The sequence below is a fragment of the Moschus berezovskii genome, chromosome 4, assembly GCF_049115385.1.
Source record: "Moschus berezovskii isolate FMDL1 chromosome 4, NW_MosBer_1.0, whole genome shotgun sequence".
In the NCBI taxonomy this organism is placed as follows: domain Eukaryota; kingdom Metazoa; phylum Chordata; class Mammalia; order Artiodactyla; family Moschidae; genus Moschus; species Moschus berezovskii.
This window is the reverse complement of record NC_142463.1, coordinates 28,152,551-28,176,847: the sequence shown is the minus strand read 5'-3', so window position 1 is coordinate 28,176,847 and position 24,297 is coordinate 28,152,551. Positions and strand designations below refer to the sequence as shown.

Sequence of the window (24,297 nt, the reverse complement as noted above, 5' to 3'; positions counted from 1 at the left end):
GTTCTGGGTCACTATGTCATGTATGGATGTGAGAGTTGAACCATAAAAAAGGCTGAATGCTGAAGAATTGATGCTTTGACCTGTGGTGCTAGAGAAGACTCTTGAGAGTCCCTTGATTGTGATGAGATCAAACCAGTCAATCCTAAGGGAAATCAACCCTGAATATTCATTGGAAGGACTGATGCTGAAGCTTCAGCTTCAATACTTTGGCCACCTGATGTGAAGAGCCAACTCATTGGAAAAGACCCTGATGCTGGAAAAGATTGAAGGTGGGAGGAGAAGGGGACGACAGAGGATGAGATGGTTGGATGGCATCACTGACTTAATGGACATAAATTTGAACAAACTCCAGGAGATGGTGAAGGACAGGGAAGCCTGGGATGCTGCAGTCCGTGGTGTCATAAAGAGTTGGACACGACTGAGCAACTGAACAACGATTGGGCCACTACCCTACCCACAGGAGAGTGAGGGGTTTGGTGGAAAGGGCAGGGTTTAGTCAAAGGAATCTAGACTCTGACTCTCACTGCTGTGCATTTGGGGCCAGTTACTCTGAGCTTTGGTCTGGGTCTCTCTGAGCTTTGGTTTCCTTATCTGTAAAATGGAGTGCTTATCTGCAGGACCAGTGTCCTGCTCTGTTCTAAGGATGCCACTAACATGATCTTTGTGAATGTTGCCCCTGAAGTTTCCACTCACACCCTGCAGGGCCTGTTTATGTGGCAGGGAGAGGGTCAGGATGACATGGGAAAATATCAACTCAGCATGAAGTAGCCTGACCCACAGGAGGTGCTCAGTAACCACGGCTCCCTAACAACTCCCCATGAGCATCTGTTTCCTGAGGCCTGGTGCACAGATGCTGCCTCGTCCCTCTGTCCCCTCTGTGTCAGGGGCTTGCAGACATACAGCGCCTCCTCTAACACTTTTCTGGAAGTGGATTTAAAAGACATGAACTCTCCTGTATCTTTTAGATTTGCAGACTGGTAATCCAGGAGTTCTCAAATGGGGTGCCTGAGAATCACCAGGGCAAACCAGGGTGGGCGGAGTTGCTAAGATGCCTAGGCTCTGCCCTGGAAGCCTGGATTCAGTCTAGTGTGAGCTGGGGTCCAAGAACCTGCACCTACCACCCAACAACCCCCCTGCTTACCTGGGACATGCTGGTCATTGCAGCCCCCTCGTGTTCTGCTGCACCCAGAGCGGGAAGTACTTTCTCAGTTCCTGCAGTATGTGGGTGATGGAGGTGCTCTGGGCCCCTCCCCTGACTCCCAGGCCCCTCACCACCTGTACCACCTCCCCAAGGAAGCCTGTGTAAAGGGTCTTTGAGTGTCAGTGCTTCCAGGGCTCTGCCCGACAGTATTTGTAAAGGCAAATTTCTGTAAAATGAATCTCATGAATTCTGTATTCCCAACAGGTTGCCTTATATTTATGAAATGTATTCCTAGGGATAACTTTGGGGTCCACAGCTGGGAGGGCCAGGGTACTCCTTTCCCACAGTGTAGTAGTGTCTTGGGGTCTTGACTCAGACACCTGCCCCCAACTCATCTTGTCAGTGTCCTTCTCTCCATCTCGTGTGGGTTTTCATTCCAGCTGTGGAAGTAAGAGGTTGGGGAAACTGGTCTGAGATTAGAGAGAAGAACTGAGGGTAAGGTACCAGTAACTCACTGCCTCCAGGGTGCCGTGGACTGCTCTCAGCCTCTGGCATGAGACACAGCCGACTGTACCCTCACTTGGGTCTTCACGACTGTGTGAGTAGGACCCGGCACTGGGTGCCATGTCTGGTACACAGCAGGATACTCATTGAGGGAATAGATAAGTCCTCAGCGGCTACGTGCAGAGAATAATAGTAGGGTTCATGAGTGAGCACTGGCTGGGCATTCTAAATGCTTTACAGACATTAACGTAGTTGTCCTAACAGTCCAGTGGGACTGGGAATAGTATTATCCCCACTTTATGGGCACAGAGATAAGGATTGATGGCCAAGGTAGATAGCCAACAAGTGACTGAGCTGAACCCAGGCAGCCAAGCTCCACAGCCCATGCCCTTGACCTTCATGCTGGAGCCCCCAGTGTAACCTATACCTTGCTGGAGTACCATGAAGATACAATGGAAGCGTCTATCACTGTGCCTTGCACATCCTAGAGACCACTGAGTTCGGCCCATGTACACCCTGGAAGGCAGGGTGAGGAAGCCAGCCATGGAGGTCTGAGATGTCTCTGCCTCGGCTGGGTCTGTCACATGGGTCGTCCTGGGATGCTCAGGATGAGAGCCATCCCCAGGCATCAAGGTTCTCATTCTTTCTTCCAAATTGAGAATCAGCCCTGGAGCTTCGGGCCCCTGATTGAGTCAGTCTCTGATTGCGGCTGCAGTAATTATAGCTGTGTGGTCCCACTGGGCCCTGGCACACAGCGACTGTTCTCAGCAGCGGGCTCGGCACATTAACAGGGGGAGGCAGGCTTGGAGGGAGTTGTTGGGGCCGTGATGAGCCCTTCCCATCTGCAGGTTCGGATCACAGAGTCACTGATCTGGAAGGCAAACTGAAACCCAAACAGGGCATATCTTGCCCAAGGGCACACAGCTGGAAATGGCAGAGGAGCATGCAGGGCATGGTGGCCCCATATTGCTGGAGCCTAAAGGGAAGGCTTGTAAGGGTGGGAGGTTAGGTCGGTGAGGCAGGTGGAGGAGTTGGCTCAACTGAAGAGGGTCTTGAGGGCCAGGGACCAGGGGGCCATGAGAGGGTGTTAGGCAGGGCAGGGACAGGGTCAACTGTAGGATTCAGAAAGTCTTAGGGGTAGGACTTTCCTTGTGGTTCAGTGGTTAAGAATCTGCCTTGCAATGCAGGGGACACAGGCTCAAGTCCTGGTCCAGGGAGATTCTACCTGCTGCAGAGTAGCTAAACCCATGTGCTGCAGCTATGGAGTCCATGCTCTAGAGCCTGAGAACCACAACTACTGAGCCCTCATGTCACAAATACTGAAGCCCACGCATCCCTAGAGCCCACACTCCTCAGCAAGAAAAGCCACTGCCATGAGAAACTCGCTCACCACAGCTGGAGAAAGCCCACACACAGCAACAAAGACCCAGCCCAGCCAAAAATAAATGAATGAATAAAAAAGTCTTAGGGGCAGAGGAACTTCTCAGATGAAGAAACAGACAGGAGGGCCCTGGTGGCTTCCCAGGGCTTCAGGCCATATGGCTGGAGTCAGGCAGTAGGGCTCACTGGCACCATGCCCTATGTCCCCCTTGGCTAAGCGGTGCACTTGTGTCTCTCTCCACAGCGAAGCAGGTGTGTCCTGCAGAGAAGCTGAGCTGCGGACCCTCCAGCCACAAGTGTGTGCCGGCCTCGTGGCGCTGTGATGGGGAGAAGGACTGCGAGAGCGGAGCAGACGAGGCTGGATGCGCCACGTGTGAGTCCAGGGTCTGGTCAGGCAGCCTTGGGGAGCAGTGGCCACTCGTGGGGAAGGAGGGCGAGATTCTGCAGGGGGCTTGGGAGGTGGAGAGGAAAGGGGAACGGTCAGGACACTAGTAACGGCCGGGCACTTTGAAGAGACATTCTTTTTCATCCTCACAACCACCTCACAAGCAGCCATTATCATCCGCATTTGTGGCTGAGGAAACTGAGGCTCAGACAAGTGAGGAAAAGTGCCCACAGCTAAGTGATGGAACTGAGTGAGGTTCAACTTCAGGTCGGGACAGCAAAGTCCACGTGTCTTTTAACCATGCCTGACATCTGCTCATCCATTCCATAAGTCTACACTGATCTCTGAGCAGGGGCAGGAGACCAGAGTGGGGGCCATAGTGAGAAATGGTGGTGGCCTGGGTAAGGACACTGGCAGTGTCGGGGGGAAGGGAACAGGTTCCTGAGGACTGCTGCTGAAATCTCAGATCTGAACACCAATGTCACGGGGCAGGAAGACATTCTCAGCAGGCTTCTGCAGGGACAGATGGAAGTGGTCACTGGGGCAGTTCCACATCAGTGGGCTTCAAACACAGGATCATCTCCTTCCCAGGGGGCAGGCCAGCAGGGCCTGGGCCAGTGGGGAAGGCGGCCTGGCCAGGCATGTTTCATATGCAACGGGCACCTACTGTGTGCCAGGCTCTGGAAGGGACAGGAAGGTGAATCCTATAGGCCTCTCTCTGGGAGCTCATGATGAATGGGGGAGACAGACTGGCTGTTGGAACTGGGCTGTGAGGCTGGGCAGAGATCCGGGCGACCGCTTGGGGGCTTTGGCCAAGCACTTGTCCACCACTGTCTCCCACCCTGCTCACTCTGCCAGCTTCTCTGTCTTTGTATCTTACCCATCCTTCCTGGCCAGGAGGAAGTGCCACCTCCTCTGGGGGCTTTGAGGTCACAGCACTCTAAGAATGTAAGTCTCTGGAATCTGGATATCTCTGAAGCTGGAGGCATCTGGGCATGGGGGCAGATCCTGGCTGGGACCAGCAGTTGCACAGCCCCAGCGGTACACTGCCTCATTTCTGCAGTTGTGATAATTCTATAGGGCCTCACTGGCCAGTGAGAATCCTGTCCCCTCCACACCTCCTGAAAATCAGATGTTTCCGCAGTCATCAAGGCTACCAGCCACTGTTGCCGGGAGTGGGAATAGCTCTAACTACGACATGTTGTGGCAGGGCTGTTCCCCATTAATTACAGAAGACAGTCGTGTTCAAAGGTCCTATTGGGCTTCTCTGCTTCAGCTCCCAATCACCAAGGCAAAGGGAAAAAGAATTCTCCCTTCTCTCATCCCTCAAAGCTTCTTCCATTCATGAATGCTGGGAGGGGTCCCTGAACACAGGCCTGATAATGTAGATCTTAAAGGTGCTGTCAGCCTCGAAACCTTGGAGCAAGCTCATGATGAAGCAGCTCTTCCTCCTAGAACTCTGATCGTCGTGAGTCCTCCCTCCCTGTCTGGACAGGGAGGAGGAGGGCTAATATAGGCATCAGTTTAATCTTGAGGGGCAGACATCACAGAGTAGGGGGTGCGTTTCCTACCAAGGCCCCAACATCCCAAAAGCCCAGAAGGGGAAAAAATGCATCTGTCAGAAACTTGATAGAGCCGTCAGCAACACATGACATGAGCTGCCTACATTGTGAAACTGAAGGCATCCTTTTATTTTCTGTTCACTAACAATGAAAAAGGACAGTTTGTCAACAGAAAGTAAAAACACAGACTCTTGGCACCCCCACGTGGAAAGATAGGGTGCTGCCACCACCAAGTTACCAGGCTTCCCAGGAGGCGCTAGTGGTGGCGCTTCTGCCAATGCAGAAGACATAAAAGATGAGAGTTTGATCCCTAGATGGGGAAGATCCCCAGAAGGAGGGCATGGCAACCCACTCCGGGATTCTTGCCTGGAGAATCCCATGGACACAGGAGCCTGGTGGGTTACAGTCTATTGGGTCACAAAGAGTCGAACACGACTGAAGTGACTTAGGCTGCATGCACACGCAGCCTCTGTATCCACGCCTGGCCTGGGGCTCCAGGCCTCTTCTTGGCCTCTGTATAAAGAATGAAGGAGGGAGGAAGCCAGGTCGCTACTTTAGAAACAGCCTGAACTCCAGGGTGGGAAGAAAACTGGAAAGCCCAGAGGAGTCAGAGTAGGAAGTAAGAGCCCCAAACCTGAGTTCTGGACCCCCCGTCACCGCGGACTGACTGTGTGACCCTGGGCATGTTGCTCCTCCCTGGGGCTCAGTTTCCCCATCTGTAAACTGGCAGTGGGGCTAGTGGTCTCTAAGGCTCTCCCAGCCTCTGAGCTCAGAGCAGTCCATCAGGGAGGGGAAGCCCAGGGCCCCAGGCAGGGCCAGTGACCTGTGCCCCTAATGATTGTGAATCCCTAAATTATTCCTCATACCTGGGCTGGTCCAGCCTCCATCTACACCACACGCACTCACTGCAGGGAGCTCTGTGCTGGACCTTCAGGAAAAAGTGGGTCAATCTCAGAGCCCACCCCCATGCAGTTTGTGGTCATGGGGCAGGCAGAGAAGGACACGAGACCCAGAAACACCTGAGCAGGCTGTGAAGGGCACCTGGAAGGAGAGTGGAGGTGTGTGGAAACTTCCCAAGCAGGGGAACACGAAGTGTGTTATGAAAGAGGTAGAATTTGGACCCTTGAAGGATTCGAACTCATCACTGTGATAGAGACAGTGGTGGGCAAGAGATGGACGCCCAGCAGATGGAACAGCCTGGACAAAGGCTGGGGAAATGGGAAAGTATACAAATGTTCTAGTGTGTGATGTGAAGCAGGGTGTGAGTGGAGTGAGGTGATGGGGTACAGCAGTAGCTCCATGCCAGTGGACTTGGATGCCAGGCCAAGGGACTTAGAGGGGATAGTGCAAGCAAACCAGGGAGCGGGGAGGGGCCTGAGCGGTGTTGTGAGGAAGCAGGTCGAGGCCTTGTTCCTGGAAGGGTCGGTGTCATGCTACATATCATTTCCTGGGAACATCGGGAGAGGCCTTCAAGACAGGTTACACTCTGCAGCTTTAGAGACTCTTAGTCCCACCACCCTGCAGGGAGCAGGACAGGAATCCCCGCTCCCAGTGAGGCTAGGGAGGCCAGCCTGCTGCCCCGGGTCGTCCAGCACGACCCTAGCTGGACCCGGATTGGAGGCCCCCTTTGCCGTCCACATTTGGGGCCCCCAGCAGGGCTCATCCGGGCCGGCGGGTGAGGGTCAGGGCCCCCGGAGCGGGAGCGGCGGGCCCGGGGCGCCGGGGACGGGGTCCGGCGGGCCGACCGGCTCTCTGTCCCGCGCAGTGTGCGCCCCGCACGAGTTCCAGTGCCGCAACCGCTCATGCCTGGCCGCCGTGTTCCTGTGCGACGGCGACGACGACTGCGGCGACGGCAGCGACGAGCGCGGCTGCGCCGACCCGGCCTGCGGGCCCCGCGAGTTCCGCTGCGGCGGCGGCGGCGGCGGCGGCGGCGGCGCCTGCATCCCCGAGCGCTGGGTCTGCGACCGCCAGTTCGACTGCGAGGACCGCTCGGACGAGGCGGCCGCGCTGTGCGGCCGCGCGGGCCCCCGCGCCACGCCCGCGCCCGCCGCCTGCGCCGCCGCCGCGCAGTTCGCCTGCCGCAGCGGCGAGTGCGTGCGCCCGGACTGGCGCTGCGACGGCGACCGCGACTGCAAGGACGAGTCGGACGAGGCCGACTGCCGTAAGCCCCGCCCGCCCCCACACCGCCCGGGCCGCGGGGGCGCCGCCGGCCGCCGACCGGGCCGCCTCTCGCGCCCCGCCCCGCCCCTAGGCTCGGTTTAACGGGGGCGACGCGACTGGGGGAACGTGAAGTGTGTGTGGTCACATGGCTGCTAAGCCGCGGAGCTCAGGGTGTTCACAGGTACCTGTGACCCTCCGGGACGCGCCCCTGCCCCTGTCATACCTCCCACCCCTGCCTTCCCTGGCCCAAGCTGTCACCCACTGGCTCCAACGCCAGAGACCTTGGTACACTAAAGAAGAGCCCCCACCCCAGCCCTCCCTACCTCCTGGGCCTGCTCATCCTTCAAGGCTTCTGCCAGGTTCCTCTGATGGGCCCTGCTGGGCTGGGTTCCCCTGAGCTCCTGCAGGTTCCTGGCCACCTTGTCTTACAACACATCCACACAATGGTCTCCTTTGCCCGTCAGCCCTGCTCTGCACCCTTGAGCTCTTAGAGGAAGGGGAGGCTCTTAGTAATCTGTGTCCCCTACCCCTACATCCTGGGCACTGAGGAAGGGTTTGCTGAAAGGATGAGGTCATTAAGTAATGAGCACAGAGATTCCAAAGAAGTCTGTTCCGTAGGGGTGGCCCCGGGGAGAGACGGTAGAGAGGGGACCAGGAGACCTGAGTTTTAGTCCTGGCTTTGCCTGCCAGAGTGCTGAGTGACCCTGGGTGGGGCCTTCCCCCTCTCTGAGCTTCAGTCTCCCCATCTTGTGCCTTGGCCAGGTGTCCTCCGAAGACTCCCAAGCTCAGCCACAGGTTCTCTTCTTGCCGGCGGGTGGATGTGGAGTGGGGGTGTGGCTGGAGGTGGGGGAGGAGAGCTGTTCCAGCACCAGGGCGCTGACCCTCTCCGCTCACCCTCCCCTGGCAGCGCTGGGCACCTGCCGTGGAGACGAGTTCCAGTGCGGGGATGGGACTTGTGTGCCTGCCATCAAGCGCTGCAACCAGGAGCAGGACTGTCCAGATGGGAGTGACGAAACCGGCTGCCTGCAGGGTGAGTGTGGTCAGCGGCAAGGGCACAGCCCGCCCTGAGCTTTCCCCTGGCTCCCCGGAGAGAGCGGAGTAGGGAGACATCACCCCTTGGTCCTTATGATGCCTCTTCCCCCAGAGTATTACTTGCCCCTAAACCATCCAGACCCCTTCCCTGCGGGTCCTCTTGGCACTAGAACTGGAGCCTTAAGGACTTTGCAAAAGCTGAAAGAGGCCTGGGGGGAAGAGTTGTGAAGGCACTGCAGGAGATCCGGCCGCCACCCTTTGTCTTCATCTGCACCTACAAGCAGCTTTCCTAACTGGTTTCCGGACAGGCAGAGGCTGAGTCCTGCTCCCCAGGGAGCCCCCTTAATTCTCAGGTGGTTCTCTGTCATCACCCTGCAGGAGTAGGGACCCTGACCTCCTGGTCATCTGGAGAAATGGATCAAGAATTGGGCAGTGAGGTCGCCTCCCCAGTCTAGGACCCCTGGAGCATAGGGCCCCTCAGGGAATGGTCCCTGCAGCCCCCAGGGTCTCTGTAGAGGGGCTGCATTTCCCTCCAAGGTCCCTAATTATGGTAGATCGGATGTAGACCCCCACATCCTGCCTACCTCCATGATCCTGGTTATCCCTGAGGTCCTGTCCTTCTGTGAAGAGAGCTCCCACCTGCCCTGTATTCAGCTGTCAATCCTGGGCCACCCTCTGGAGGCCGGTGGGGGCTGAGTCTGGAGCTCTCCTCACCTCCCATGGGCCCAGCCCACCTCACCCCTCCTGCCTAAGGTCTCACAGGTGCTGTCCACTCTCTTGTCCGGCCCGACAGAGTCAACATGTGAGGGTCCCCGCAGATTTCAGTGTAAGAGTGGCGAGTGCGTGGACGGCAGGAAAGTGTGTGATGCTCAGAGGGACTGCCGGGACTGGTCGGATGAACCTCTGAAAGAGTGTGGTACAGTACCTGTCTCCGTCCAACTGCTGGACTAACCACCACCCCCCCTCCCCCGTCACACCCCCTCCCGGCCCTCAGGCCACAGCCCTCGCCCGCCTCTCTGCACATGTTCTGTTCTGACCCTCTCTCTGGACCCGTTTACTGTCCCGTGGTCTCAGACGGGGCTCTTTGCCTTTGGGGCCTCTTGTTCTGTGTTTCTGCAAATCTAAGGGCCTTTCCTTTCCAAATGCTCAGAAACTGTGCTTCCTCTCGTAAACACAGCCTCTCTTCAGTTCTTTCAGATTCAGACCTCTGAGTGTGTGCTCACTCGCGAACTTTCTCTCTTTCTCATTGTTTCTGCCTTGCTGTCCTAGCCAGGGCCCTGGCCTCTGAGGCCTTCCAGCCCCCCAGCAGGGGACCCTGCAGTGGAAGAGGTGGGGAGCAGCCAGCGGGTGGCCAGACGAGGCACGGATGAAGGTCACTGGGCTCAGGCCAGGCCTGGGTAAGGATAGGGCAGACGCAGCAGCAGAGGGTGGCACCGTCCTGTGCCCTGAGGAACTTTCTGGGAGACCAGACTCACAGGCTGGACACAAGCAAGGAATGCAAGGAGGCGGCTGCCCAGAGCTGTCAGGCTGGGTTCCAAGCTAAAAGGAGCAGGAGAGTCTGGACTGCAGGTGGGCGGACATCACCAAGAGCTCGTGGGAAGCCCATGGTGGGCTCTAGGAAGGTTCATTTATGAGGTCAGCGGCTTGGACAGAGAAAGCCTGAGCAGAGAGAGCCTAGGTCAGCCCCTCCCTCCTCTGCCTTCCTGGCAGACCCGTTTCCACCCAGCACCCTCCCTCCTGAGCCTTCAGAGGAGATCATTCCCTTGAGCTTCCTGAAACAGCACACTTTTGCCCAAGGTGAAAATTAAGAAATTTATTTCGGAAAGGAAGAGAAGCTGGGAGAAGGTCACTTGGCCTTCGTCTGAGCTTGCAGGTGACAGACCCCCCCCAGGCTCTGCCCTGAAAAGTTCCAGAAGAAGGAAGTTACGGAAAAGAGGAGAGGGCGGCAGGAACACCTGAGCCTAGGCGCCCTACCGGAGACTGCTAACCTGCTGAACTCTCTTCTCTCTTGTCTTTTGCATGACACTCCAAAGAGACGTATGTACGCATGTGTTTGTGTCTCTGTGCTGGTGAGAGACCAGTGTCTGTATCCATGACTCCTTCTCGGAGGAAGGCAAGGGAGTTGCATCATGTGTCTCTGTGTGGCTCCCATGTCTGTGTGAATGTGCCTGTGCATGTGAGCTGGTGTGTGTGTGCATGCAGGTGTGTGCATGCAGGTGGGCACTAGTGCTGGGGACACAGCCCCTTCCTTCCATGGGGTCTTCAAATGCTCCTCAGGCCTCTCTGGACCACTTTCCCTCCCTCCCCCCGCTGCAGGCCCCCAGCAGAATCACCTCCAGGGTGGATCAAATTGGGAAGGCCCAGAGACTCCCTTCTTCTGCCTCCGTACTAGCTTTCCAGGGTTGACGGGACCCTCTACCCATTCTCTGACCCTGACTCACCTCAACCCTGGAGGACTCTGTGCCTTCGTCTTTGATGGAAGCCTAAGTCACGTGGCACTCTCCCCTTCCCCCATCAGAGCCAGCTTGCATCTCCCGCTCCACCCAGTGCTCAGTAAATACAGTGGTTGAACTGCCGCTCCTGCAGAAGGAGAGGGAGGAAGTGAGTGATGGTGACAGGCCATGAGTGAGCCGGTGAACAAGTGAATGGATGGCGCTGAGGGAGTGGTATGCAGTGTGGTACGGGAGAGGTCAGAGAGGGCTGGGAGTGACAGCAAGATTCCTGGAGGTGTGCCCTACCGAGACCACCCCAGACCTACCGTGGCTCAGCCCACTCAAGGGGCTGCGGCTTCCCAGTGTTGGGCCTGGCCGAGTCACCCCCAGCCCGTCAGTCATGGGGTTGCCATGGTCTTGTTCTTTCAGTTCTGCCAACATCCCAGAGACACAGGAGGCGGCCCAGGGGTAAAGGGGAACATTCCCCCAGCATGGCTCAGGCTGGAGCGGGGGGGCACCCACAACTATGCATGGCCTCGGGTGGGAAGCTCAGACCGGCTGTGTGCATGGCCCTGGCTGGCTCGGCACAGCTCTGCTTGGCTTGGCTGGAGTGGCGGGGCAGGGGTCTAATGGGCAGAGGGTGGCACGGCACCTTCCCCTGGCTTGAAGAGTTAACCTTCTGTGATTCTAAAGCCCAGAAGATGCTGTGAGAACTTGGTGAGCCTTGGTCCTGGCCTCTCTGACCTCCACTAGGACCCTGCCAGACGTGGTGAGGGAGTGGAGGATGGGGGAACCAGATCCCTTCATCCCTTGCAGCAGTCGGTAATCTTGGGACCAGACTTGTGACCAAGTGTAGGAATAGGGACCGGTGCTGAGAGGAGAGGAGGGGAAAACTCCACCATAGTTCACAGTGGGAGAGAACTGACTTAGCAACAGTGCCATGGAGATAGAGGCCTGGCAGTCTTTAACCACAGGCTCATAGAGGGCAGCCCGTGTAGTAGTTCAGACACCTCTGGGTGGCAGACTAGCTCTGGGCCCTGTCCAGAGAGGGCCATGGACAGATAGAGTGCATCCAGAGAAAGGCACCTGAAAGGCAGGGGACCAGGAATCAGTGCTTTAAGGAAATTCTGAGGGAGCCATTGGACTCTGGCCAACCCTGCATGGCACCAGCTGCCTCGGGGGGAAGTGGGCTTCCCGAGACTGGAGGTGGTTAAGCAGGGGCATTTCACAGGGGATTCTTAAGACTTGAGGGTTGGACATGGTACACGCATACTGAGGTCATGAGGAAGGAGATGTAAGAAATGTGTTTGTGAAAGGAAAGACCTTAGGCAGCCTGGCTGCCTCCAGGCTGGTGATGGACAGAGTCCTGGCCTGGGAGGCAAAGGACCCGAGTTCTGGTTCCACCCTGTCCTGTCTGTGTGTCTGGCCGTAAGCAAGGACCCTCTCTGAGCCTCCTCTTGCCCAGTCACCTGGCTAACGAGGCTGAGGCTTGATGAGGCTCTGGGGGAGGCTGAGGCTGCCCTGAGTCTCTGCTTCAGCTCCAGGCCCATCCATGTCCCGCCCCCACCTCAGTCTCCATTCCTGGACCCTCAGGAGCCCATGTCCCTCCCCAGGCCTGAATGAGTGTCTGCACAACAATGGCGGCTGTTCCCACATCTGCACCGACCTTAAGATTGGCTTTGAGTGCACGTGCCCTGCAGGCTACCAGCTCCTGGACCAGAAGACCTGTGGCGGTGAGCACCCCCACCCCAGCTCCTCAAGCAGAGGCAGCTCCTCCTGCTGGTTCTGACCTCTGCTCTTCCCCACAGACATCGATGAGTGCGAGGACCCAGATGCCTGCAGCCAGATCTGTGTCAATTACAAGGGCTACTTTAAATGCGAGTGCCACCCTGGCTACGAGATGGACACACTGACCAAGAACTGCAAGGCCGTTGGTCAGTATGGACACTACAAGGTGGGGGGCAGGGGAGTACTCTGAGGGAGTCCAGGAAGCAGTGTGCTTCACATGCGAGGAGTGGGTGTGCACACATCCCCCCTCACACACTCAGATACGAAGTTGCAATATATATAGCACACACACAGTGCAGCTGTGCACATGACCCTGACCCTGCACAGAGCCACCCAGAGGCTGCACTCACATGACAGATATAAATGGGACCCTGCTGGCCACACATGGCATAGGCAACCCACACAAAAAAAGCAGGCCGTGTGCAGCCCTGATCATCAGGTCAGCAGATGGCATTCACTTGTTTTATTCATTTGTTTACACTGAACACCCAACATTGTTGTAGGCACTAGAGAATCAACAGTAAGCAAAACAGATTCAAATCTCTGTCCTTATAGGATTTACACTCTAGTGGGTGAGACGGGAAATCAAAAAACTAAAATTCAGTGCGTGGCAGATAGTGATTAGGGCTCAGGAGAAATATAAAGTAGAGAAGTCCAAAGGGGCAGTGGCTTATGGTTTTAAATAGAGTGGTCAGGAAAGCCCTCACTGGGAAGGTGATATTTGCATTAAAACCTGAAGGAGGAGAAGGAGTGAGCCATGCATGACCTGCAGGAACCAAAGACAGCAGCATGCCTGCTGTGTTGAGATAACGAAGAGGAAGCCAGTGCAGCTGGAGCAAAGAGAATAGGAGGAGATGAAGCCCACAAGGCGACTTGGGGCAGATCATAAAGGCCTTCTTGACTATTATAAGGGCTGACTCTCACCATCAGTCAGGGGGAAGGAAGCTTTGGTGGGTTCAGAGTAAAGGGACAAGGTGCCTTCCATTTTAACCAGCTCCCTCTAGTGGCTGTGTTGAGAATAGACTGTCGGGGGCAGGGGAGGAAGCTGGGTAACTCCTGCAGAGGCCATTGCAGTCAGCCTGGAGAGGTGATGGTGGATTACACCAGGGTGTTGCATGGAGATAATGAAAAGCAGACAATGTGAACATATTTTCAAGGTCAGGATTTATTTTGAAGCAACAGGATTTTCTTATGAATTGATGTAGGCTGTAAAACTGAAAAAAAGGAGTCAAAGATGACCGTGAGGTTTTTAACCAAACGAAAAAATGGGATTGATGTTTAAGGCATTGGGAAAGATGGTAAAAGCAGGTTTGGGAGAATATTGGATTAATTTGGACATGTTAAATTTAACAAAACTGTTTAGACATCTCAGTGGAAGTATTGTGTAGGCTGTTGGATATATGAACCTGGAATTCAGATGCACAAATACCCACTCTATAGGCTGTAACAATACAGCAGTTACAATAATTGACATAGAGTCAGCAAACCCGAAACACATAGCACCCAAACTGTACAATGTACAGCACATACATTAGCACATCACACGTAGCTTGCAACCAGTTCCTACGCCCACCTAGGACAGGTGTGACATGTAACAGAGACTATATACATGCAGTGGAGACAACACACAGTGGCCCATGTATATACAGCCCCCACATATCAATATCTAAAGTGCAGTTACACAAAAGCTCCAGACGTAAACAAACAGGGTACCTATCACAGTCGCAACCCTCGGTAAAAATCAGTTCAAGATACCCTTTAACCCAGCTCCTGCCCTCTGGAAGATAAGGTGTCTTTGCTGTCATTTTCAGGCGAGGAAATCCCTTATGACTCAGCTGGTAAAGAATCCCCCTGCTATGTAAGAGACCTGGGTTCGATCCCTGGGTTGGGAAGATCCCCTGGAGAAGGGAAAGGCTACCCACTCCAGTATTCTGGCCTGGAGAATTCCATGGGCTGTACAGTCCATGGGGTCACAAAGAGCTGGACATGACTGAGCGACTTTCACTTTCACTTTCCAGGCAAGGAAGATCACAGATTGTCAGTGGCAGAGCTGGCCTTGAACCCAGCTTTTCTCCTTTCTCCTTGCACATGGAGCTGTATTTTTCCATGCTCTGTGTCCCATACCCTCCCTGTCTCTCCCACCCTGCTTTGAAATGATCTCTATCACTACACACAGGTCACACCCTCAGCCCCAGGCCCCACATGGCTCTGTGCTGGTCCCTCCCAACCCCCAAGGAGCACATTACCCTGGCAGAGATGTGCAGTGACAGGGACCAGGGGCCCTGCAGAAGTGTCAGCTGGAAAACAAGACTGGGAGAAGGTCCAGGCAGCTCCAGAGATGGGTGTTGCCGCGCAGACAGTGCAGATACCTGAGGGTGGCCCATTACATCTGAAAGCAGGCTGGAGGAACGGCGGCCTGTGCCAAGTTCTTGACCCTCCTAAGCCTGGGGGACAGTGACCTTCCACATGGAGTAGCCAGGAGTGTTAAACCTTCGATGTTCTTCCTAAAGTCTAATCCTAAGTCTGCAAATGAGTTTGTGTGCACACCAGTTGCGTGTTGTCCCTTTGCATGTGAATAACCCGTATCATGTCATACACATCCTGCCCCAGCTGCTGCCCCAGAATAAAGTGCACATCCGGATCACAGGCTCCTTTGTGATTGGGTCCCTGCCGGCCCCACACACACTCTATGTAAACTGAAGACCCACAGTGACCTCCCTGAATCTCCTCCCTTGAGCCTCACCACCAGCCCTGAGGTCTGTGCTCCATCCTGCAGCCTCAGTCATCTTTGTAAATCATGTAACGTTCCTGTTGCCCCTTCTTGAATGTTGCAGTGGGGCCCAAGCAGAGGAGGAGGCAGCTGTTGGGGAGAAATGCACTGTAGGTAGAAGGACAGCTTGAGCAAAGGCCCTGAGGCAGCAAAGCTCTGCCTGGGGAGATGATGACAGATAGCCTGGTGGCTGGAACCAAGGTGTTAGGGGGGTGAGTGATGAGGCTGGACAGGGAGCTGGAGTCACTGCAGAAAGCCTCCCATACAGGCCAGTGGAAATGGAGTCATCTCAGATTTGGGGGAGTTTGTGTCTAATAAATAAAACCCTCTTGTTATGTGTGGTGCTTTGCTTCTTATGCTTTTTGTACCCATTATCTCACTTCTCTAACTTGTGAGGTAGGAGTTGCCACTGTTTACAGGAAATGAGGCATCCCCCAGCAAACCAGTGGCAGAGCCTTGGTCTCTAGACCCCCGACCTGTTGCGCTGACCCTTTCCCTCTCAACCCCCCTGCACGGCAGCTGGCAGAAGCCCATCCCTGATCTTCACCAACCGGCATGAAGTGCGGAGGATAGACCTGGTAAAGCGGGACTACTCACGGCTCATCCCCATGCTCAAGAACGTCGTGGCGCTGGACGTTGAAGTTGCCACCAATCGCATCTACTGGTGTGACCTCTCCTACCGCAAGATCTACAGGTGAGCAGAGGCCTGGCTCCTGCAGCCAAGATGTGGAGAGGGACTGACAAAGAAGGAGAGGACAGGTGGCCTTTGCACCCCCTCCGCCCCTAGGTTCCCCCAGGACAGAGTTGGGGCTTAGGAGGGGATGCAGGAGCACAGAGCATGTGGAACTGCTGGGACTTCACCTGCTGGGCCAGCGGAGTCCGAGGGCTTTGTTGGGAGAGCAGCTTTGGGCCCACACATGGGGGCTTTGACTGACCTCTGGCGGCCTAGTCGGGCAGTGCAAGACACAGGAAGGTGCCTCTGGCTTTGGCGGGGACTTATAGAGCCGCTCACATACATGTGTGTTGGATGCTCAGGACTCAAAGATGACTCAGACCTGGTCCTGCCTGGAGCATCCCACTCAGAATACAGTGATATCCCTTGTGATGATCATGAAGCAAAAGTATGGAGGACACCTCTGACCCGGTCTGGGGGCGGCACTATGCCCAGACCAGCCCTGCACATCACAGTCTGTTGGCTCTGACTCCCAGAAAGGCTCCTCACACACAAAAGGAAGTTCTCTCCTGGGAGCTTCTGCGTGCCCAAGTCCCCTTTGGTAATCGTGTCCTTTCTTTGTCCTGAGATCCACTTGGACTCAGGACTGCCGATGACCAGGCCCTGGGTGGACTGTTGAACAAATGGTGGGATGGATGGATGGAAGCAATGCCAAGTGGCTACTCACTGACAACTCAGTGCCTATCACACTCCAGCACACATAGACACACTCACACTCACACCCAGAACCAGCTCGAGTTGTGTGTGTCCAACAGTTGTGACTGAAAGAGGCAGGATTTGATGACAAACTGGGTATGGGATTCTAGGAGGAAGAGTTGAAATGAACTCCCACTTTTGATTTGAGAGTTCATTTTTGAGAGTTTCGGTTTCTCGCTTGGCACTTGGGTACCATTCTCTGAGATGGGACCAGGAGGGGAGAGATGGTGGCGGGGTAGGCAGGCTGAGTGTGGCTGAGAAGAGGGGAATGGAGTGAAAAGTTTGGGATGTGTTGAGTTCAAGGTGTCCATGAGACACTCAAAGGGGGCCAGTTGACTTTATAGTCTGAAACTTAGACGGTTGTCAAGATCAGAGAATTTGAGTCATGGATGGCCGTGGGCACTGTGGAACTAATCAAGCAGAGAGAGGGTCTGGGGAGAAGAAAGCCTTGGGGAAAACAGCATTTGGGAGATGTAAAGCCCTGCTAGTGTTGCCTCCTGAGTGTCTGCTGTATTTTGGCCCCTTCTCTATTCTCACTGCTGCAGCCCTTTTGCAGACCCTCTTCGTCTCTCGCTTGGATGTGCTCACAGCCTCCTAACTGGTCTCCCTGCCTTCATCCCCTCCCCCTCCAAACTCTCGCGTATTCTGCAGGTGCCCCAGTGATCTGACTCCGCTGTCTGGCCGTGTCCTCTGACCTGTTCACATATGCAAGGGCCATCAGGAAGTGGCCCCTCCTACCTACTCCCTGTCTCACACCCTCACTTACCTGCCCCCCACCCCCGCCTGCTGGCTCTCTCAGTGTTTCAGAACACGTGCTTTGGCATCTGCACGTGCTGACTCTAACCCAACCTGTCATTTCTTTGTGTTCCTGGTGAACTGGTCCTTCAGGGCTCAACCACAAGGCCTCCTCCAGTCCCCAGGATGATGTAGTTTCCATTTCTCTGCTGTTATAGCCTCTGATACTTTCCATAATCACAGAGTATTGGTGTAATTATCAGGCTATAAATTTCTGTCCCTTCTGAACTGAGCTCCTTCAGGCCAGAGACTGTGGCTGAGCTTGTGTCCTTACCCTGGTGGCCCCGGGAACCCAGTGAATGGGAATGAGCCGAACTCCTCTCTGGTGCGCTGCCATGGCCCAGAGGGAAGAGGGGAAGGGCAGCTGCAGACGGGCCCGGGGGTGGCATGCCAATCCACGCCAGCCCTGGTTGCTCCTAGCGCCTACATGGACAAAGCCAGCAACCCCGTGGAGCAGGACGTCCTCATTGACGAGCAGCTGCACTCTCCTGAGGGCCTGGCGGTGGACTGGGTCCACAAGCACATCTACTGGACCGACTCCGGCAACAAGACCATCTCCGTGGCCACAGTCGACGGCAAACGCCGATGTACTCTCTTCAGCCGTAACCTCAGTGAACCCCGGGCCATTGCCGTCGACCCCCTGCGAGGGTGAGTGTTCCCACCCCCAGACTGTGCTGGGCGCTCAGTCTGCACATGTCTGTCACCAGAGCTATCTCAGGGGCTTCAGAAGGCCCTGGGCCACCCAGACACAGGCAGTGGGGGAGAAAGTTCCTGCGGGCCCCTCAGCCTATGAACGCCTGACCAGGGCACTCCCAGGACTGGGATACTCACTCATCATATCATGGAACCGAGCATCTCAGGGCGCTGGAGATGGTAGATATTCCTGGGGCAGGACGTCTTCCCGCAGGCTGCCATGCGCTGCAGGTGGGCATCTGGCAGGTGCTCATACTCCCAGAGACAGGAGCCCATTACATCTCACACTGCCTGTTTCAGCTGGGGGCAGCTCTACCCGATGTAAAGTGTTCTTTGTTTGTTTCTCACATTCCCAAATCTCTCTGATTGGCCTCTGGAGTTACCTCTGGCAGGTCTCCTCCCTGCCCTTCCAGACAGCCAGGGAGATTTGAGGAACAAAATTACAGGGTCTGCTCTGCCCCAGGCTGCCCTCCTCCACCCCCACCCATGTTGCCACAGTCCCCGGGCCCCTCATCACCCAGGCTGACCTGCTCTGGCCATGCCTCTGTACTGGGGATAGGGATTCTGAACAGAGCAGGACTCCCTCCCTTCCTCAGTAGTGATGTCCTGAGATGGCATGGTTTTTAAGCAGCTGCATCATATTGCTTACCAGAATCACCAGCTTCCTCCTTCTGCTGTTTCCTTAATTGTTAAGCAGCGATAAGAGAACCCTCTTCTTCCAGTCGGGCAGCTGGGGTTGGGGCTGGCCATCTGAGAGGCATTCTGCAGACACCGAGTCATCTCATTTAACCCTCACCTCAACTCTGTTCCCTGCCTGCTGTCACACAGACCTGGGGCTGTACCTGCCATGGCCCTAAACCCTGTGGTTACACCCAGCCCAACCCTGGTCCATTGTGGATCTGTCAGGGTCCCAGCAGGAAACCCACTGCACACTCAGATGAAGATAATTTGAGGCCAGCTAAACCTTTAGAGCTGGAGAAGGCAATGGCAACCTACTCCAGTACTCTTCCCTGGAAAATCCCATGGACGGAGGAGCCTGGTAGGCTGCAGTCCATGGGGGTCACTAAGAGTTGGACACAACTGAGTGACTTCACTTTCACTTTTCACTTTCATGCATTGGAGAAGGAAATGGCAACCCATTCCAGAACTCTTGCCTGGAGAATCCCCGGGACAGCAGAGCCTGGTGGGCTGCCGTCTGTGGGGTCGCACAGAGTCGGACACGACTGAAGCGACTTAGCAGCAGCAGCAGCAAACCTTTAGAGCATGAGCCAGTTGGAGTCAGCTTTGTGTGGGAGAGTCAGGGAAATAGACATCCTGACCTCAGTCTGTCCTCTTCCCCCTCCAATATTTTGCTGAATCCAACTGGAAGCCAGACAGCTAGGGAGTCAAGCCCATTGATGTGGTTCCCACGTGCACCAGCCTTTTGCTGTACAGAGCAGAATGGCAATGGGATTCAGAGCAGCAAATGGAAGGAATCCAGAACAATCACTTGGCCTCTTAGCCTGGAGCCAGCTTGGCTGGACACCAGGCTTCAGCAGAGGCATTATGGGGAGGGTTAAGCATGCAGGCTTGAATTTCAACTTAAATTTGAAGCCTGGTTTCTCTGCTTGTTCACATCGTGATCTTAGGAAAGTCAGCCCCTCTGAGCCACAATTTATTCATCTGTAAATGGGACTAGTAATGATACCCTTCTGGGGTAATTGTGAGACTAGAACGAAAACACTAGTTTGTTCAACAAATAGTAAATGAAGACCTATATCACACACAAACCACCTGCCAGGCATAAAATGAGGAACAACACAAATGAGGAACCTTCCCTTAGTGGGGCTTGTAGACTAGTGGGGAAAACAGACAGTAAACAAATACACCACCCACCCGAAAGCATAGATAAATCAACAATGGTGTGAGCGCTACGGACGGGAAGAACGGGGTGCTTTAAGAGAAGATAACAGGGAGAACCTGCTTATATGGAGGGGAAGGAAGAACCTACTTCCTAACAGAGGAAGGTTCCCTATTGAAAAGACATTGTCAATGGCAAAAGAGTGGGAGCGAGGGCTCTGTGAAGGCCTTGGTGCCCTGAAGGACCTAAGAGAAGCCCTCTGGGGCAGCTGTGAGGTTTGTAAGGGAGGTGGGAGATGGTGCCAGGAGAAATAGCCGGAGAGGTAGGCAGGGCCCTGGTCATGCAGAGCCTTGTCAGATGTGGTAAGGATTTGGATCTGATTTTAAGGTCAATAGGAGAAGCCATCATAAAGTTTAAATACTGGAGAGTGGTGGATCTTAAAAGTCCTCATCACAAGAGAAACAACTGTAGCTGTGGGTGGTGCTGGATGTTAACTGGCTCATTATGGTGATCATTTTGCAACATATACAAATGCCTGAAACCAACTCACCTGTCAGTTCTAAGATTTGACATTCCCATGAACTTTAGAGGTCTACTTCCAGTCCCCACTAAGCATGATCTTCCAACATCCAGAGGGCCATTGAGTCCTTGTGAGTGAGACCACCCCAGTCATGTTCCCTGTCAAGAAGCTCAGTTGGGTTTCCTCTCCTCTAGGTTCATGTATTGGTCTGACTGGGGGTTCCAGGCCAAGATTGAGAAGTCCGGGCTCAACGGTGTGGGCCGGGAGACACTGGTGTCAGATGGTATTGAGTGGCCCAACGGAATCACCCTGGGTGAGCCCTGCCTTCTTGGATGGAGTGGGTGGGTGGGGTGGGCTATTCTAGTGCCTGGTGCTGACCACTGCCTGGAGCTCCATGGGTCTTGTCTCCACGTCCCCTCTTAGAGCCAGTGCCTATGTTTCCTGATGGTTTCCCTGGGCTGGCTTCCTCCTGAGGCCTGGCCTGAGATGTGGGCAGGGAAGGGGCCCAAAGGAGCTGAGATCCAGGCTGCGATTGCACGCTCAGCAACTAATCCCCTTGTCCTTTTCGTCCCCAAGATTTGCTGAACCAGCGCTTGTACTGGGTGGACTCCAAGCTGCACCAGCTGTCCAGCATTGACTTCAGTGGAGGCAACAGGAAGATGCTGATTTCCTCCCCTGACTTCCTGAGCCACCCTTTTGGGATAGCTGTGTTTGAGGTGAGCCCCGAGAGGGGAGGCAAGGCTTCTTCAGGAAGCTGGAGCCTAGGAAAGGCTGTTTACAGAGGATGACTCCCTGAGACTCGTCCAGGTGGAAACAAAGGGACAGGGAAGCCAATTGGCTTGTTTGTACGCAATATGTGAGCTGCCTGCAAACAGAGGCTTTGCAGTCCGTTGTCCACCTGGCAGCCTTTCCTGTGCGTTCCTCCCCAAGGCCCCTCCCTCAGAGCACTTCTCGTAGGTAAGTTGCTAGACCTTGTACCCTCAGCACCCAGCACTGTACCCACATATACAGAAGGTGCCCAATAAAGGGAGGAGAAGGAATATACATTTCCTTAGTATCATTTATTATTGGAAATGGCCTGATAGAGCTATTCAGTTCAACACACTCTCACTCACCTTTGCTGGACCCTGGGGTCATAGAGGTGAACCAGGCAACATCCTAACCCTCAAGAAAAAAAGATCAACCCCCCGCCCTGCTAAAAAAAAAAAAAAACCAAACCCATAACAACAAAAAAGAAGCTCATGGGAGAGTGAAGAGCCAAGACCTTCCTGTGTTCTGACCCTGACAACCTGTCTCCTCGGGGAATGAGGAAGCCAGAACCAACCAAGTTCTTATACACGCATACCTCTTCCCCGGAACTCGCTCTGCCGTCAGGGGGAGGGGAAGCGAGGGGACATTGGCCCATGGTGGGTGTGGGCAGTGTTTGCTTGGAACGACATCACCCAGCACAGCTCTGAAACGGTGGGCAAAGCTCCACCTCCCACGTCCAGCCTCTGCTTCAAAAGACAGGTGTGTTCAGACACTGCGTTTGTCCTTGTGCACGTATGTGGCTTGTATGTGTATGCGCATGCGTGAACATAAATGCATCTGCTAAAACGTGTGCATTCCTGTGTGTGCCAGTGCTCGTGAAGGCAAACGTGTATACCAGTATGTAGACAAGTGTTCATTTAGGTACAGGTGTGCCTTTGGGTATGTAGGTGAACGTGTTGGTTTGTGTCTAGGTCTGCGCAGGGCGCACGGTTGTACCTGTGAGTGTGAATTTGCCTACATACGCACATCTAGGCTTGTGTGGACTAACCATTGAATGCAAATGCGTGTACACCCAGAGGCTGCAGGAGGAGGCCCTGTAGGGATAATACTCACTAAACCACACATCCTCTCCAATCTTGGTCCCGAGCCCTAGTGATGGTAATAACTAAAGGGACCCAACCCAACCCTGATTCTGCTGAACTCCAAGAAGCAGGCCTAGCTCAGCGTTAATGAGCAGCCTTTAGGCCAAAGCACTGAATCACTGAGTAACCCTCTGAGTCAGAAGGAAACCACAGCGTATGCCATAGGTTAGAGCTGAGAGTCCCACCGTGAATCCGTGGACAGGAGAGCTCAGGGGAAATGCTGGAGCAGTTCTTGTGACTGTGGTTTGAGCCCGAGCCCTCAGACAGAGGTCATGGGCTTAGGCTCTAGGCCATCCTCTATATCTGTACCCCACAGGACAAGGTGTTCTGGACGGACCTGGAGAATGAGGCCATTTTCAGTGCAAATCGGCTCAATGGCCTGGAAATCTCCGTCCTAGCTGAGAACCTCAACAACCCACATGATATCGTCATCTTCCATGAGCTGAAGCAGCCCAGAGGTGAGCCTTCCCCAGTCCTAGGTCCCCGGCCCACATCCTCTCCATCCAACAGGCAGGCTGCGGTCACATTCATGTCACATCTCAGCTCCCCCAGAGGCAGCGGTGACAGTCCCTCTTACTGGTGAACTGCTTTGCTGTCACATATTTTAGTTCATTTGCCTCAAACTCTTACAAAGTATGGCAGTTACTATTCTCATGTCATAGCTGAAGAAACTATAGTGGAGAAGTAAATTAGTGTCGGCAGATCATAGAGCTAAAGCCTAATCTTTAGATCTGTCTGATTCCAGAGCAACTTTGGCCATGAAGGAGCCCATTGCTTCTCATTTGGCATTTGTTCCTGCTTGGCAGTGGTATAAACTGACGCATCAGTAAGTCAGCCGGCTAGCTGGGAACAAAAGCCAGGAATCCCACTATTAGGTTGTTTCCGCCTCTGTCACTAGGGCATCCTCATTCTAACTGTGATGGAGAGGGTGAAGGTGGGGAAAAGGGGGTAAGGAAATAAGGTTGGTGCCTGATTCTAGATTGAGAAATTTAAAGAAGAAAGAGATGTGGCATAGGGAGAAAAAAACATGGTCTCTGGAGTCCAACAGACCTCAGTTTAAATTGTCTCCAAAATTACAAGAGGTATAGCTTTGACAAGTTTGTTCTCTTTAAGCAGTCTTATTTTTGGTCAGTCTGGGCATAACACCCAGCCCTCAGAGTTGTCATCAGCATTAAACGAATGTGGGGATAAAACAGCAGGTCCAGTGGTGGGAGGTGCTCGATAGAAGCAGCAGAGAAAGTGTTTTGGTTGAGCTGAGTGGGCGGGGCCTCGTGCTTGGGAGGAGGGAGAACCTGGCACATCCCGTCAGCGCCCCGACGCGCTCTCTCCATCCCTCTGTGTGCCCATAGCTGCAGATGCCTGCGAGCTGAGTGCCCAGCCCAATGGAGGCTGTGAGTACCTGTGCCTTCCTGCTCCTCAGATCTCCAGCCACTCCCCCAAGTACACGTGTGCCTGTCCTGACACAATGTGGCTGGGCCCTGACATGAAGAGGTGCTACCGAGGTGAGCAGAGCTACCAGGAGGGCTGGTCCCTGGGAATGTCAGACCCATCTGCTGAACTCTTCCTTGATTTCTGGGAAACTGTGTGTTCCTGGATTCCTCCATCTTCTCTGGCTGCTTTTTGCCTTTGTAGGCTGTTCTTTACCACCCTGAATGCCAGTGTCCTGTAGGGTCCCTCCAAGGCTGTCTCTTCTCACTTCCAAGAAAGATGCACATATACACACAGCATTTTAAATTCAGCTTCAGGGGGATCCAGAACCCCTTGAAGACCTCAAATTAAGCAGCCTTTATCCCCATGGCTTCAGTTACTGTTTGTATGCAGGTGACCATAATCTTGCCTGTTTCTCACCCAGAACTTCACACACTACCAAAAATCCTTCTGTGATATGATTGGGACTAACAGTGGATACTTCAACCATGTAAATCATATTCATTCCCCAGTCTCGATGAAGATACAAGGCCTTTTGTTTGAACA

At 54.4% G+C, this 24,297-nt stretch overlaps 1 protein-coding gene across 11 annotated transcripts in view; it reads left to right on the top strand.

Annotated features, from left to right (window-relative positions):
• The window catches only part of LRP8 (LDL receptor related protein 8), an 80,050-nt gene that overhangs the window by 40,630 nt on the left and 15,123 nt on the right, over positions 1–24,297 (top strand). For 3 of the 11 annotated variants that reach the window (XM_088835309.1, XM_055403072.2, XM_055403080.2), the window contains exons 4-15: positions 3,270–3,398; positions 6,738–7,133; positions 8,040–8,162; positions 8,958–9,080; positions 12,210–12,329; positions 12,405–12,530; positions 15,674–15,848; positions 17,799–18,026; positions 20,626–20,744; positions 21,008–21,147; positions 22,640–22,781; positions 23,673–23,825. In XM_088835309.1, coding sequence (XP_088691435.1) covers positions 3,270–3,398; positions 6,738–7,133; positions 8,040–8,162; positions 8,958–9,080; positions 12,210–12,329; positions 12,405–12,530; positions 15,674–15,848; positions 17,799–18,026; positions 20,626–20,744; positions 21,008–21,147; positions 22,640–22,781; positions 23,673–23,825 — 1,974 coding nt within the window. Of the gene's footprint in view, positions 1–3,269; positions 3,399–6,737; positions 7,134–8,039; positions 8,163–8,957; positions 9,081–11,025; positions 11,065–12,209; positions 12,330–12,404; positions 12,531–15,673; positions 15,849–17,798; positions 18,027–20,625; positions 20,745–21,007; positions 21,148–22,639; positions 22,782–23,672; positions 23,826–24,297 lie in introns of all 11 variants that reach the window. The other 8 variants (XM_055403074.2, XM_055403079.2, XM_055403075.2 and 5 more) reach the window with 6 other exon arrangements.